Source organism: Electrona antarctica (assembly GCF_951216825.1).
Source record: "Electrona antarctica genome assembly, chromosome: 22".
NCBI lineage: Eukaryota > Metazoa > Chordata > Actinopteri > Myctophiformes > Myctophidae > Electrona > Electrona antarctica.
Genome location: NC_136805.1, coordinates 26955023 through 26971750, shown reverse-complemented (window position 1 = coordinate 26971750; position 16728 = coordinate 26955023). Strand labels below are relative to the sequence as shown.

At 44.6% G+C, this 16728-nt stretch overlaps 1 protein-coding gene across 2 annotated transcripts; it reads left to right on the top strand.

The window, feature by feature from the left end:
- The first annotated feature begins 809 nt into the window (after nucleotides 1-809).
- LOC306915781 (ataxin-2-like protein) lies at nucleotides 810-16331 on the top strand. 2 transcript variants are annotated; one of them, XM_079493396.1, is made up of 23 exons: nucleotides 810-1558; nucleotides 2766-2805; nucleotides 3099-3155; nucleotides 4067-4138; nucleotides 4288-4447; nucleotides 5393-5514; nucleotides 5750-5841; nucleotides 6537-6785; nucleotides 7095-7525; nucleotides 7747-7857; nucleotides 7968-8081; nucleotides 8281-8361; nucleotides 8485-8546; nucleotides 9306-9649; nucleotides 9740-9809; nucleotides 10361-10495; nucleotides 10843-10903; nucleotides 11690-11871; nucleotides 13403-13547; nucleotides 14024-14133; nucleotides 14556-14735; nucleotides 14850-15024; nucleotides 15547-16331. In XM_079493396.1, exons 1-23 carry the CDS (start codon nucleotides 1443-1445, stop codon nucleotides 15594-15596), a joined length of 3159 nt encoding a protein of 1052 aa, XP_079349522.1. In that variant the 5' UTR covers nucleotides 810-1442; the 3' UTR covers nucleotides 15597-16331. The 2 variants fall into 2 exon arrangements, with proteins under 2 accessions (XP_079349522.1, XP_079349521.1); XM_079493395.1 differs by having other exon boundaries at nucleotides 7083-7525.
- Nucleotides 16332-16728: the final 397 nt, after the last annotated feature.

Genomic DNA, 16728 nt, shown 5'->3' with positions numbered 1-16728 from the left:
ATGTGTGTGGTGTGCCTGCCACGTGTACAGTAAAACATACCCTCCCCCGGCTATTTCAGAGGTAACATTGTAGCTAATAGACAAATATTTATCATACGGGGCTCCCCGCACGCGCTCACTAGTAGGTTATTAACGCACGCACGCGCATGCCCATGCCCCATCTGAATAGTGTTATACCGATATTAGTGTCATCGAATTGTGTATCTCTAGGAGGCGCCTTTTTGCAATTTCGCTGTTGAGAATTTAACATTTCCCACCGAGGGCCCAGAGGCCGAGGTGAGGACCCTCCGGCCTCACCCTGCACTTCACTGTCTACAAAAAGTATATAATGCCTAGATGACCTGAATGAAAACTACATTAATAAATCCAACGAATGTGTCCAGCTCACCTGGCTAATTATTAAACTTTGCTCTGCTGCTAAGTGTGGTGATGGTGTTCTAGTCTACTTGCTGCTTGCACACGAAGCATTACTTCCTGGCTAGCATTAGTTGCGCCTTATTGCTGTCTTAACAATAACAACTTTGCTCAAACAAGGACTAGAGTCTGAAAGAAACAAGGGGGTAATACGGATTCCCATTTTTGTTTGTTTTGTTCGCTTCCTGTATTATTTCACACTTTGATGTGACAATGACGTTTAAACTGAAGTTGAGATAAGAAGATAATCATATATAGCCTGGCTCATCTCAACCGTCCGGGGCCCCTCACTCCATCCTCATGTGGTGGTGACGCGAGCTTACTGTGGTAGCGGCCTGGCGGGGTCCACGATTTTGCATAGGTCACCAATTTCGGCATAAAAAAGCGCAACGTACTACCGGTTTCCCACTCTACCCCGCGCGCGGAGCGAGTGTGAACCTCATCTACCGTGAGGTAGTGCAGGTTTTTAAACGAGAAGCCGTCACATTAGAAACTCCCAACAGCAACCGACAAAGAAATTACACTAAAAAGACGTGGTTTTCTTTGTAATCCGAAGGGCCGGACCGCCGTGCTGAGTAGAAGTGAACGTAAAAAGGGAAAGAAAGCAGTCTGGTCACCTGGACAGTAGGACAGGACGGGACATCAAGCTAACACTAGTAGCCAGTCCTGCTAATCGCTCCGGTGTCCTTTTAAAACGGCTCGCTTTTTTACGCAAATAGCTGTTATTTGCGTGCTAGTGGATCGGCCATTTTCTGTGTTTGGTTTGAACGGAACGTGACCGAGTGGGCCACCGCATTTCGCGTGTTTCAGCTTGCTTGCAGGGGAAGGCCACAGGCGACGGGCTATTTAGCTAGCCAGATTAGCCACACTAGCCGGGTGTGATAGATTGCTATACAGATAGATAGAGAGGGCTTCCACGGGCCCACACGTCCAGGGCCGAAACGGTGATCCTCTTTTTAAACATCCGAATAGATTTATTATCGGTGTTTATAAAGCAGCTAAACGAAGTGTTCGTGGAAAGGAAGGCCATGTTGAAGCAACAACAGCCCGGCTCCGGCGGGCGCAAAGCGTCTAACGGGACCCCGGGCCCCAGCGGTGTGTCCTCCGCGACCAGTGGGAACAACAACAGAACCCCGGTTGGGAGGTGAGTAGGCTGGGCCACGCGTGCTTAGGAAAGGCCGGGGATGTCCCCGTTTAGGTCGAGGCCTACCGGTTAAGCGTAAAGTGGGCGCGTCACGGAGACAACTTGGTGCTTGGTCCTATGAAACGGGGTCTATCTATGGAGCTTTTGATTGGTTAAAATTCACTGTCCATCTCACAGTGTCCAAACTGACCGCATTATTGACAAATGAGGGACACAATAATGCGACTCCAGAGAAAGTGAAAGCGACATGGAGAGGCTAATCTAATGGCAGATTGTCCGAGATGGAAAGTGTATCTCGCCATCTGCCACTTACCACATAACGTGCATTTATATCATTACAAAAAAATGAAATTATTAAAGTTTTTTATTTTTGCTTAGACGGAGAACAATTGGCTAGCAGCAAATTTGCATCGGTTCGCTCTGGGACAAAAATACCAAACACAATGTACAATATTACAATAGGCAAGGGGCATTGATCGAGGCATATATCGGAGAATAATTTCTCCTTGTTAGCCTTGTTCTATCGTGCAAAAATACGAAAACTTATTTTGCACATATGTTTGGTTAAATCACCATTCAACACACTGCATACCCTGTCGTTTTGCAACAACGAAGCGATGCAACTACTGTAGGTGTGAGTGATCTCAATCTAAAATGAATTAACTGTTGCCAGAAGAAATCTAGAAAGAGCAGTTGCAGTGTAATCTCAAATTAATTGTAAGTGCTAGACATTGGGCCTGATTTACTAAGCTGTTAATTGTAAAGGAATTTTCCAAATTTCCCATGTTAGAAGTCTGATTCAGTATATTGTATCAGTGTATTTTGCGGAGGGCCGCTCTTTCTCAATTCTGCTCGGATGCAGACTTACATGGGACCAAAGCTTGCTGTATGTCATTAGAATGCATTATATCTAGACTACTGCCTACTAACGTGGGAAGTTTGGAAAATTCCTTTATGGCCAAAATATGGGTGTAAACAGCTTAGTGAATCTGGCCCATTAAGTGCAACAGAAATGTCAGACCAACCAATCAGGATTATGTGAACAAGCCACCAAACAAGTTTCACATAAGGTGGAAGTGTGGAACGACACTGATACTACAATAAATACTGTAGCAAGAATGGAGAACAAGTTGCTCTCTGCCAGTTTTGAGGCAGACATACTAATTGCTTTCTAATGTTGATGTCTTTTTTGTCTTGTGTCTCTCAGGAATCGAACATCTGTGAAGCCACCTTTCCAGTCGTCTGCTGTGAGTATGCAGATTTGGTTGTGTTCTTTGTCGTGCACCAAAATGATGATCTACAAATTTACAATGCACATCGATACGTCAGCTTGTAGATCTATTTTCCATGTGCGACACCTGCACACAACTAAGTATAAATCAAGCCTAAGTGAAGCTGTACAACAAACATAGACACCTTTTTTTTAATGATCATTTTTACAGTTTCAGGCAGTCTCAGGTGTTTTTGTGCTGCTCCTGCTCTTCATCATTGTTGATGATTTGTATTTCTGTGCTCAATGATGTTGCTCTTCCATCTGTAGGCATTTGAGGGCGTGTACAACAATGCCAGAATGCTCCATTTCCTTACAGCTGTGGTGGTGAGTCATGTGACCATGTTATCAATGTCATTCAGGTAGCTTGATGAGTCAATGCTGCAAGCAGCTTGATGAGTCAATGCTGCTTATAGAGGGTATGCACATGCATAAAGTGAGTTTAACGTCGTTTAATGCAATCAGAGGTAACTTTTCTGTTTGGATGTATGGACTGTCAAGGACAAAGTCGTTTTTTTTTAATAGTTTTTGCCACTCAGTAGGCGTCCCCGCATAACTTCCTGCTATGATGATGATGATGATGTCACGCGCATACCCTCTATACCCCCAGAGATTCAATGGAGCATACTGACTGACCTGTCCATACACTAGGGCCATATTACTTAAGGATACAGCAAGTTCATTCCAAAACATCCCATCTCGATCCTGATCTGTAATGTCAGGCCTGTTGATAGCCCTAGAAAATAAGCAAATGGCTTCTGATCATAAAGTAGTCCGTTAAAATGCCATGACCCAGTCTGGGTGTTGCGTTATGCAGTGTAATGTAGAGCAGCGGTTCCGAAAACCTTTTTGGCCATGCACCCCTTGTTACCTCCCGACCTAGCTGCCCCCCCACATGAAAATATAAATTGCATAAACTATATACTGTAGAGACATATATTTTCCTATTTATCCACATGTATGCATATATATGAACCTGAATATGGCATAATTTATGCAGCATTGGCTATATTCTGCATATGCTTGCCATTATATTGGCATAATATGTTAATATATTTAAAATAAAACCATAGCACCACCATTAGCCTCTTCATGTCGCGCACCACAAGGGGTGCACGCACCACCGTTTAAGAACCACTGATGTAGAGCAATGCAGCGTCTGCCTCGACCACTACAACTAGACTTGAGTTTTGTTGTTATACTTTACTCAATTATAAAACATTCTCACTGTTTCTTAGGGATCCACCTGCGATGTAAGAGTTAAGAATGGCACTGTATATGAAGGCGTCTTTAAGACTCTCAGCTCTCGGGTAAGAACATGCAACCTCCTCGATTTTAAAGGACCATATCAGCATCAATAAATCATTGTCTAGCCAGATTTGGCCATATAATTTGACATACTGTATTGACATTGAACCACTGGCTTCCTCCGTCCCCCGTCTTTTGTTTCTGCCCTCAGTGTGAGCTAGCAGTGGACGCCGTCCACAAGCGCAGTAAGGAGGAGAGCTCGTCGTCGGTCCAACCCCGCAGGGAAGAAATCATAGACACCATGATCTTCAGCCCCGCAGACCTAGTCATCATGAACTGCAGAGATGTGGACCTGAACTTCGCAACCAGAGGTACAGGTGAAACATAACATGACACTTTCCTCTGTTGCGCAATCACACCCGTTTTGAATATTATCAACCAATACTCACCAATATGTTATCTGGACCATGCGATGCAGGCAATATGGACAATTCCACATACTGCCTACCGTGAGTAGGTGACTAGGAAATGCGGAAGTGAAACTGACTTACATGGCCGGTTAAGACTGATGAGGTTATAGGGACTTACGTGGCCGTTTAAGACTGAGGTTAGAGTTAAGGTTAGTTATGGTTAGTAATAGTCGGACAACGCGACCAACGCCACGTCGGACAATGGCTGACAACGTCAGTATGTGGAAATGTCTGTACTGGCTGCATTGCATGGTGTTGAACTGTTGATACAGGCCGATGACATCCGAAGATGCTAGCAGTCACCACTTCCTGTTATCATTTACACTTTCTACTGAGACGTAGAGAAGAATTCTCACCTTGAGTTCCAAGTAGTAGTGTGGAATGGGGTTTGGTCAGACATTAGTGAATGAAAAGAGCATTTTCCCCCATTAAACAATTTTTTTCCCTCTGATGGATTTAAAAATCTCATTTGTTCTACAATGTGTACTTTCAAAACTTTTGGGTCAGTTGAAATAATTAATCATTTTATCATTTTATAATGTTTTGTAAATTGGTGTTCTGAAGAGGCAAACGCTTACCACATTCAAAACAAAATATTTGGGGAGATTATTATTATTATTAGATCATGAGGAAGGTAGTGCACGTCACTACCGTTATTGCGTCAACGTTTCAATCAATCAGATCTTCATCAGGACTTATACGGTATGTCCTGATGAAGAACTGATTGATCAAAACGTTAACGCAATAAAATACAGCAGAGCTTTTAATTATTTCCAGTGTGACCCTACTTCCTTTTGTGATTATTATTAGACATAGCCATAGTGATGCATTATCTGTTTTGTATAGACACGTTCACCGACACTGCCATCAGCTCAACTCGTGTCAACGGAGATCACAAGGAGAAGGTGCTGCAGAGATGGGAGGGTGGAGACAGTAATGGGGAGAGTTACGACCTGGAGAATGATGCTGTAAGTACACTTCAACACACACAACATGGTGTAGAATGCTAATGCACACCTATTTGTAAAAATGACTAATGAATTGAAACCAGAGTCCGTTGCAGGACTCTGATTCAAACATCGGGAAGCATTTTTAACTAGAAATCGGCTTCATTTTTCAAGTATTGCTTGAACATATTCAATGTTATTAATGCCCAATTACACTCTGTACCTTAATGACATTATTCTCTTTAATTCCTTTCAGTCTAATGGCTGGGATGCCAATGAGATGTTCAGATACAATGAGGTGAAATACGGAGTCACATCAACGTACGACTCCAGCCTCTCAATGTACACGTAAGTACTCATATGGATGCATTGTCTTCCAGAATTATCTGCTTTTCTGTATGAAAAACAATCCCAAATGCTGTGTACAAAAATAAGCAGAATATAGGGTAAAATGTATTTCTTAATATCCCCAAATATGCTACATTTACAGTGGACCAAAAATGCTCTCTATAGCCATAGAAAATCTAAGTACAAATACAATCTGTGCTCTATAGCTCATGCTGTGGCCATTATTATCCTTGTACTAAAAGGGCACATGTCAGAGACATTTTCTTGCAGAGCTAATTAAGTCTACAATACTTTGTAGCAAAGCCCTCATGGCTGCTTTTTAAAAATGTATTTAACAGGGATAATGCACATTAATCAACATGTCATTTTTCAAATCCATGTAAATGGGCCAGAGTTGGCCAGAAGCTAATTTTTATCTGTAGTTCCTGAGCAGGCTCTTTAAAAGCGTTAATAAAACTATCCATACAAAAACATACAATACAAAAACAAGTAAACATAGTACAGGGGACAGAACAATTACAGTGAAAAGTGACACCAGTGACAAAAGGAACTAACAATTACTCGTGATTACAAATTTGGTTTGATTTGAAATTTAGCTTTGAAATTCTCATGGAGCCATTATATCCACTGAGAGAGAGAGAAGCTATTCCCTTGGTTTTGGTTCCCTCTTTAATCTCCCTTTGTTCTCTCCACAGTACACAACTAGAGAAAGGAAGTTCAGACGGCTTCCGACAGAGGGAGGCACGTGCTGCCCGCCTGGCCAGCGAGATCGAGTCGAGTGCCACGTACCGCCACCGCGTCAACCTGGAAAATGAAGAGGGCAAGAGCGAGGAGGACAAGTACAGTGCCGTAGTGCGTGAAGGCAATGACCGCGAGAGGGGCCGCGAGAGCCCTCGTGACAGAGATCGCGAGAGAGGCCGAGACAGCCCCGGGGCTGGCAATAGGTGAGGGGGGGGGGATGGTTTGAGTTCTGACCAATAGAACTCCTAGTTAGTTGACCCGTGTTCTTTCGATATGAGTATAAGGGAAGTGTTTATAAAGAATTGTAATGGACAACTGTACGGTGAACAGAGGCCATTAAACTGCAATGGCAAAGTCAGAAGTCCCTGTAATGACAACATCACCTCTTTAAATCCTTGCAGGGGGCAAACATTTGCAGTAGGGTCCTTTGGTGGTACTGTTTGACTTCAATGTCCGATGTTTGGTCCATGGGTGTAATGTGATTATTCTCTTTTTGTCAGGGAGGGCAACAGGGAGGGCAAGTACATTCCGTTACCTCAACGCCAGAGAGAGATGAACAGAGAGCGTGAGCGGGCCGAGAGAGGTCCAGGGGGTGGCCCCGGAGGGCCCCCGCCCCACAACCGCCTCAGCGGCGGTGGCTACCGCTCCAATCCTCCATCATCCTCCCGGCCTCCCCTCCCATCCGGCACAGGCCCGCAGCCAGCTGCCTCCCCCTCAGAGCGGAGCAGTCCCTTGTCTGGTCGTAGCGGCGCCTATGCCAGCAGCCCCGGCCCAGCCCCTGGGCCCGCCAGCCCCTACACCCCTGCTTCTCCTGGTGGGCCCGTGTCTGCAACCTCAGCCTCCACAGCACCCTCCCCAGCCAGCCCTCCACATGGACACAGTGTCCCCCACTCACACTCGCTTCCTCACTCACTGTCTGAAGCCGGCAGGCCTGTCAATGGAGGTGAGTGGTGTTTTTCTGTGTTCACTGATGTAATTTACATGTTGACTGATAAATAATATTGAAATATAACCAGCTGTTGCTGCACCCAGTTTCTTCTGATTGTTCTGTCGGCACAGCGTCCGTGCTAAAGAGGAATTAAATCAGTTGAAACCGAGGACTGCTCATGTAACATAAAATGACAAGCCATATGAGTTAACAGTTCTCTTTTCTGTCGCCCCCAGTGTCCTCCAGAACCTCTCCCAAGGCCCAAAGACCACCACAGTCAAGTAGAACAATCCGCACTCCAAATGCACACAGTCAGCCCACAGGTGCACACTCCCCCGTCACATTCAGTGAGCGACTTTGTTTTACAACCCATTATAGCATTATTATTTTTTACTTTACTTTTGCATCTGACACTGACCTGTTCTGTTATCCCCGCCCCTCCTTGTCCTCTAACCAGCCGCTCGCTCTCCCAAGTCGGGCTCCTCCCAGGACACACCTTATTTGGACACATCGGCTGTCTCCATGCCTGCCCAGAAGACCTCTGGCCCTGCCCCCTTGTTCCCCGTAGACGGTAAAGCCAGTGACCTTGCGCTTTCTGCTCTTGTTATAGCTCTACTTCCTGTCAAAGTCGAAGCCATTTTTATTCTGTAATGAAGCCGATGTCACCCGCCGTCACAGGAGGCTTGCCGGTATCGGAGAATGTGACAATTATTATACATTTTTAGATGGAAGCTAATTAACCCCCTTTGTGTCTGTCTCCTCTTCCACAGTGAACGAGATCCTGAGCACGGCCGCGAAAGAACGCTCAGCTGAGAGCCCCAGCAGCACCGAGGACAGTAAGAATAATAAAGGTGTGTTGAAATGAACTTGTGTTCCACCTTGGCAAGGAGAGATGACCCATGATCAGTCCATCTTTTGTATTTTAAAATCATCATTGTTTCCCTTTAATCATTTGTCCCTCTGCCTTTCTGTAGCTCCCTCGGTTCAACAGAGGTCTCAGATTGAGGAGCTGCGGAAATTTGGCAAGGAGTTCAGGGTAAGAGTTTAAGCCATTTAAGTGTTTTAAATGGAAATGTATTGCAGAAGGGCAGCATGAAGTGTCATCTTCAAAGTTAAGACTACTTCACAAAGAAGGGAACTCCTTTCATGTGGCTAGTTGACATTTTGTTGAGGTGCCCTCCTATGCACAGCTTTGTGTGTATTGGCACGGAATGTGATGTTTTGATTGGCTGAGCATAGAATGTGAAGCATGGTGATAAGAGTGCCCGTCACGGACTGGGCCGTGGCTCAGCGGTCCAGACACCTTAGCTGGTAATCCAGTCTGGCATTGTGCCGCGGGTTTGACTCCTGATCCGATTCCCGACGGCCTTTACTGCATGTCACCCCCCCTCCATATCCCCATTTCCTGTTAGCCTACTGTCTATCCCTCTATATCGATATATAAAAATAAAGGCGAAAGCCACAAAAGAAAAAGTGCCCGTCACTTCACACAAGTGGGATTTTTAACATACCAAATGCTGTGATACTCGGTTTCAGTAACGGGTTCCTGCGCATTAGTAATGCTTATCAATTTTGCCAACATTAAGGCTGTTTAATGTAATGAATTTTAGTGGTCTAAAATGTTTTGCTTTTCAAAAAACAAAATGTGATACAAATCGGATTTGTCTCGCTTCTGTGTGTATTTAGTCGGTTCCCCTTTCCAAAAGCAACAAATTATCTTTTTCTCTGTCCCTCCTACCTGACATTACTGCCCACCCATCCATTCATCCATTTAACCCTCCTTTGCATTTTGCAGCTTCAGCCGAGTGGAGGCAGCTCTAGTTCCCCAAGCTCCCCGGCAGCAGCGACACCCCCTGCCGGTGAGGCTTCCCTGCCCAACGCAGCTAAACTTTCCCCATCAGACCTGACCCCAAGCCCGGAGCCTAAAGCCCAGACCCCGGCATCCAGCCCCTCTCAGCCACAGGCCCAGCCATCACCTGCCACTGGTGAGGACTCATCCAAGGACAGAGCTGCTACGCCTATCGCTACAATGACTGCCACCACAGGACCCATTTCAGACAGGCAGTCACCAGCTGTCCCTCAGCCTGCGAGAACCCCAGGATGCGAGGAATCGGCTGAACGGACGGAGGGCATGCCTGAGTGAGTGGTCAATTTTAATTGTCCTAATAAACGGGTTGGTTTTTGTGTTTGTCTGTTGGTTGACTGTTGTCGTCTTTTGTCTTCTTCCAGACAAGTGAAGAAGTCAACACTAAATCCCAACGCTAAAGAGTTCAACCCAATCAAACCTCAGATGACTATGGTAAGCCATGGTGGTCAGAACACCAAAAACGTCCACGTCCACTTCACCCCTTTTGCAACCAGATCTTATTTTAATGATGTTTGGGAGACAAGTGTCTGTGATGTCATGGATACTGGTCTCACTTCCTTCCTGGACTACATGTCTCAGTAAGACAGCCCTCCCCCTCTCCACAAGGTGGGGTGAGTGCAGCAAAGCATTATGGTAATTGTAGTAATCCAGCAGTGAGACCAGTGTCTATGACATCACAGACACTTTGAAATACTAAAATAACTAAAAACACATCACCCACATAAAAAGCCCTGGAAAGTATTTATTGTCTCCCAAACACAATTCAAATATGATCTGGTTGCAAAAGGGTTGCAGTGTCCCTTAAGTTCTAGTACGCAGAATGTCCTAAGAACTATGCTTGTCTGCATTACCTGGACTGGATAATTGGAATGTAAAAGTAATAAACATAAATCTGATATAATAATTCAGAATTCATTATTTGTTTACAAATTTAACGAACTTTGGTCAGGTGATGCATTTACCTCTGTGTTTTTGTTGTGCAGTCTAAACCCCAGTCAGCCCCCACCCCACCTCGGCCCACGCCCCCCAGCCCAGTGGTTCTTCAACACCCAGGGGGACAGGCCTCTCTCTACAACGCCCCCTACCTCTCCTACGTCTCACAGATACACTCTGTACAGGTACGGAGGAACAATGCCATTTGGATTTTTGCATGGAGGGCTGGACATAGTGGACATAACTGGACATGGTGTGAAATGGAGACGTTAAGTTTCCCACATAAACCGAGGTGTGCGAAAATGTAAAAACAAAATCCAGCGAAAATGGAACTACATGTTCACAACACGTTGCAATGGTGTATTGGCTATTTTCATCACTCAAGTGTTTAATCGCTAACCAACAAAGTTTTGAGAAGTTAAAATGCAGATCGAGCTCAAGTTAATTTATAGGGTTTCAGAGAACTCGTGGATTAGGTGTATGCATTCCAATCTAGGCATTCTTCCACTGATTTAATCCTATGTCTCACCAGCCTCCTCAGATGTACCAGTACATGTCTACAGTCAACCAGGGGAAATACCCCAGGCCCAAAGGTATGCATAGTCCACCACACTGTTATGATTCCCTGCATCAATTTGTATCCCTACATTCTGTGAAACATGAAACATTGTTAAATAATGGACTGTTCAATTCACATGTAGTCTGTTCCTGGTTGTTTGTTATTACTGTGCAATGTCAGACTGATCCATTGTAAGTACCATTGTGTGTATGCCAAATGTCTAAGGTGAGTTCAGGTCAAATATTTGCAACGGCGAGAATCAAAACATATGATCGTAACCAGACCTCAGACTATAAATGCAGTTGACAAGACATTGACATCTTTCTTATAGACAGCAGGCACTAACTATACTCTACTCTATCCTGATATATTAAAACAATGTAGCTCTGCGCTTGACCTTGTCACCTAGTCAATGATCTAACTCGATATCTGCAATACCCCACGGTTTAATGTCCTGAGATGGCATCAGATGTTTGGACAAGGTTCCAAAACGGTTTTATCTGTTGATTCTGTGATCTGAACTGGGCTTTTAAGTTGAATCCTGTGAAAGGGCCAGTGTTAAAGCTTCTTTCTTATCACAAACGCTTGGATTAAATGGTGACTTTATAACAAGATGATGAAGGCCAAGTACTAGAGCTACGTATATTTCCAGTCTTCAGATGTGTCATCTGAAACCTGTCTGGAATCATAACGCAGTGATGATCTTGATCGACTTGAATAACCTGATCGATCTCGAATGACTGTGAAATGCACACTGCTATATTCTTTGCCTGTGCTGTTCTCGTTTGGTTCCTTTTCTAAAGTCTCATGTCTCATGCAGGCACAGTGGTGGCTCAACGGTCCGATCATGGTACCTCAGCCCCCCAAATGCTGCAGGCTACGGCGTCGGCTGCCGGGGCCCCGCTAGTGGCCTCGCCCTACCCCCAGTCCTACCTACAGTACAACCCACAGCAGTACGGCCAGCAGCAGGTCATTCAGGCCATGTCGCCCTACCCTGGACAGGTAGGATCGCCCGGGAGGTTGGGGTGGGGCAATGTATGTTCCGGGGCCCCTACCTAGAGCTGTCACCATTACAACATTGTAGTTGACGATTAATTGTCATACAAATAATTGCGATTGGACTTTGGAAATTTGCCTTTTAGGCTTCATAATCAAAAATTGCACAGACCACAGAGCAGATGAAAAATAACCTAAATATACAAATACTTAACCTAAATACACAAAAATGGCAGACATTTAATTTTAATAACTTTGTACTTGCAACGCAAGTAGGCTTGTAGATCTGCAATTTTGTTAAATGTATGAACATTTTCAACATGGAAATGATTATGACAATTATCTCATTGTGATGAGATTATATGTAATAATTGTGACAGGCCTACCCCCGAGAATATACACTTGCCCTTCACTGATACATGAGTGACAGTATATACTCCTTAGAATTCCCTTAGCGGAAGAAAAGTCCCTTTGCTACTCTGTTTACTCTTAAGTTTGACACAAAGTATTGACTTAAACTAAAGGAGTTAACGGATCATTTACTCAACCTGCGATGGCTTGAATACAAGGAGAATTTACATTCCTTTACTGTGAATGAAGAATAAAAAAAAATAAGAACACACAAATTACAATCGTCTGGTCGCACTAAATAGAGGCCAAGATTGCTTGGCTTACTTCAAAACAGTGCAAACTGACACTATGTAGTTCAAAGTTTCTTGTAAACATGAGTATTACGGCCTGATCAAAAATACAGCTGAAGAAGAACTTACTTTTAAATCTACTTCCAGCCTATATCGTCTCAGTGATGCACACACCTCTGCATGGGTATGTGTGTGAACTGAGCTCACATTGAAGCCCTTGATGCAAACTGGTGGCTATATTAATGATCGGGCCACAATACGATTGTTTACAAGAGACTTTGGACTACACTGAGTGTTGTTTATTAAACAGATTTCTGCTATAGTTTTGCTGTTAATCTTTGCCTCCAATTTACTTGTGTTCAAGTGTTTTATTTTTAACCATAAAGGAATATTATACCAACACATTCTCCTTGTGTTCAAGACATCACAGTAAATGATATGAAAACAAATTTTGGAAGATTAAGTACTAGATTCTTTTTGACCAGTTCTTATACCATCTCTTATTCTGCTGGTTGTACTTCACTCTTGCATATTAATAATGCATAATAATTGGCGTATGGCTTTGTTGTTTCCGGAGGGAGGGAATTCGAAAAGGGCGAACTAAAGGTCAGATTGAAAGGGGGTTTAAAGAACTAAAGGTCAGATTAGAAGGGTTTTTAAAGAAGCTATAAAGAGAATTTCAAGTGCTGCTTGTTCCATGAAGTGTAAGGCAGAGAGGGAGCAATCACTGTTCACAACCTCTAGTGTCGCCCCCAGCATTTAGGTCAAAACTTGAAGTGATTTTACAATTGAGTGACTTGTTTTCTTTCTCTCTCAAGCTCTCTCATGCTCAAACACACCTTCTCTCTCTCTCATCCATCCCTGTCACACGCTCTGTCCTCTCTTCTCCTCTCCAGCCCATGTACTCCATGCTGCAGGGTGGAGCCAGGATGATTGGCCAGGGAGGCGGCCCCCACCCTCAGGCGCTGGCGCCCCCTGGAGGCCCTCAGTTCCAGGGGCAGGGAGACGGACAGCAGGCCCAACAACAGGGCATTTATGGAGGTTGGTTCTGCATTTATATGAATGAGTTTATTTGTTATGCATTAGAATGCAATGACTTGTCTGACTTTGGGAACTTGGGAGTATTTAACCCTGAAATTCTACTATGCTTCTATTCTGTGCGCACGCTGATCGACACACCAAAGGTCCGACATGCGGAAAATCGGAAATCATGCGTTGCGCTTGCGGTTAGGGTTTGGGGTAGGTTGTCGGTCTAATGACTGTCGGACCTTTGGTGTGTCGGAACTAAAGTTGGATCCCAACCCTAGTATTGAAAAAGTTTGCTGCATGGTAAACGCATCACTGCTCTCGTTTATTCATATTTAATTAAAGACAATCTAATGTTCATCTGAACTGCTGACTGCAGACTATTCCCATGAGAGCTCTGTGTTTTAGAGTAGATATAATAGATTGGATAGCCTCCGGCTAATGGAATTAACCCATGGGTTGGTGTGTTGCTCTCTCTTCTCTCCCTGCAGCTCCCCAGTCTTTCGCCCACCACGCTGGTGCAGTGCATCAACCTCAGCCCTCCAGCACCCCCACAGGGAATCAGCCCCCACCGCAGCATGCTGCCCCTAGCCCTGGACAGGTGAAAACACTGCTTGCCATGCCATTCCATCCAGGAATACATTTTGTTTATGATAGACTAAATTGATTGGTCCGATTTAACCTTTTTTGCAGCAAATGCGGCTAAATGTTTTTGGAAATCGATTATTTTATTACAATATTCCTATATTCAGCATTAGTGTAGATTTTCATTAAATTCCCATTGACAATAAATGGAGAATTATACGTCATAGTGTCTGAGCAAATCGGCTATTTTTGTCTTACACAAACATCAAATTCCCATTGACAATGAATGGATAATTTTATGTCTGTCTGAGCAAATAGGCAGTGTCAATTTTCTGATGAGAGCGCCCCTCACTTCACACGGGTGTTATTTTTTTAAATCGATCAATGCCATTTTGTTTTACTTTATGTGACGACTTAATGCTTGTGTCTCCCATGTAGAACGCCCAGTCGGGACCCCAGCCCCAGTCCTTGTACCACTCAGGCCCTCTTTCGGCCCCCACCCCTCCCAACATGCCACCAGGCCACACGTCTCCCCAGGGCTCCTACCCCATCCAGGGATACAGTATCCATGGCCACCAAGGGATCCCACACACGTACAACCTGGGACAGATCACACAGGTATTATAGCTTTGGCATGTTGACGTAGAGATCACTTATGATGCCGTTTTCCAAGCATGATATTTGATGTTGTCAGAGCCATTTAACTGAATTAATTAACCATCTACTCTGTAGGCTCATGTCCAGGGAGCCATGGCGGGCCAGCACCACTCGGGGAACCAAACTCACCATCAGCTAGTCATGTTGCAGCCAGGCCCGCCCCAGCAAGGCCCTGGTTCAGTTCAACAGCACCCCCAGCATGGGCCGCAGCAAGGAGCACATCAACATTTCTACATAGGACATCCACAAGGTACAGTAACAGGGGCCTTGCAACTACTAGATGTGTGCTACCCGTGTCAGCTTTTTGAGTCGGGTTCAGACCATTTGCTTCCGCGCAGATTCGGGCTCTTATGAAGTAGACCGGTCGAGAAAGCCATTGTAAAGCTGCACCTGTGATAAATGGTCTCTGTGTGCATGCAAGTCTACATGTCGTGAACCCAAGCAAACGCATTTAATTATGTAGATTTGTAAAATACAAGGTTCTGTTGGGTTTGACAACCTCAAAACCTTTTTTTCATTCCTCCAAAAAACCCTGGTCACTTGTATGACGAGTATGTATACACTCGCCTGTATTTAGTCAGTGGAGTTTACCTGTTTACTGCGCTGTACAGAGGTTTAAAGAACCGATTGTCTATTTGTTAACATTACAGGCGTGAACTGTGTTTATCCAGGATAGGTGAGACTTGTGGTTCCAGTATATTTTGAGAAGAAAACACAACCCAGCTTCTGCCTTGACTGAACCTATATTTAATTCTCTGCCTACCTCCCACAGCGATGCAGGTACAGGCGCACCCCTCACCCTTCCATCCACCTGGAAACTGAAGACCCTCTGTCCCCCCCGGGCCCATCCCATCATGCTCTTTTGAACAAAAAGCCTGACACCCTCCTTCGCCTCCTGGATGTGACAACTGGACTGTGAACGCGAGTGACATAAACTGGGACTGATGGGACACAATAGCCCAGGGGGAGAGGAGAGGACCATATGTCACAAAGCACCTTATTCCTCTTGCTGTTCAACAACCTCTTTCTCAGCCCTCCTCCCTTCCCGGAAAAAACGAGGAGGGCTGGGAGAATGAATTTCGACAGAGGTGGCGGACAGAAAGCAGCATCCAAGCCCTGTTCAACCCTCCGCTCTCCACTTCAACTCCTTCCTCTCAGAGACGTGAGGCTGGCATCATGCTGGGTGGACCACACGCGGAGAGAGGATTACATCTCAACAAAAACAAATCTCTGACGATAAACGGAGCAAAGACAACTTTTATCTTCCAATGTTGCGTTTTGAGACAAATGCAACCTTTCATGGAATTTATGACACTATGTGTCGCGGATTAAATTGAACGATGGCATGAAAGGAGGGAATCGGAGAGGAGAGGCGTTTCTTTTTTTAGCAAAACATTTGATTGTTTTTTGTTTTGTTTTTTAACTCTTGATCCAGTAGTGAAACCCCTCCCTTTCTTCTCTCCCATAGGGGAATAATAAATAATAAAAATAGAAAATACAAAAAAAATATTAAAACAACAATGACCAAAAAATAAAGTTTTCAACTTAACTACATAACATTTGTTTGTTTCATTACAATCATTGAATTTACTGGACCCAAGACTTATCTGTAAGATTAGGGATTTGAACCGGAGTCTCTCGCACTTGTGGTGTGTGTGTGTGTGTGTGGGGGGGGGGCCAAATAACTACAGTTGAGCTAAGACGGAAAGCCTGTGGGTGATATTTTTTCTTAGCATATCTACAAGCTTGTAGATCGGCTATTTTATTTATTTTTTTAAAGATTTGTTTGGGGGCTTTTTATGCCTTTATAGTGAACAGTAGACAGACGGGAAAAGGGGAGAGACACGTGGCAAAGGCCATCGGGCTAGGGAGTCGAACCCGACGTCCGGCTGGCTTGGCAGCCTAGGTGCCCACTGCCCAGACGGTTGAGCTAACCGTCCAGGCCCTGTGGTGA

Bases quoted from the DNA above. Each gene is read 5' to 3' on its own strand.
- LOC306915781 (XM_079493395.1), top strand. From the start codon at position 1,443: ATGTTGAAGCAACAACAGCCCGGCTCCGGCGGGCGCAAAGCGTCTAAC. The intron at 2,806-3,098 runs GTGAGTATGCAG...TTCCATCTGTAG, and splicing joins CACCTTTCCAGTCGTCTGCT to GCATTTGAGGGCGTGTACAA. The intron at 3,156-4,066 runs GTGAGTCATGTG...ACTGTTTCTTAG, and splicing joins ATTTCCTTACAGCTGTGGTG to GGATCCACCTGCGATGTAAG.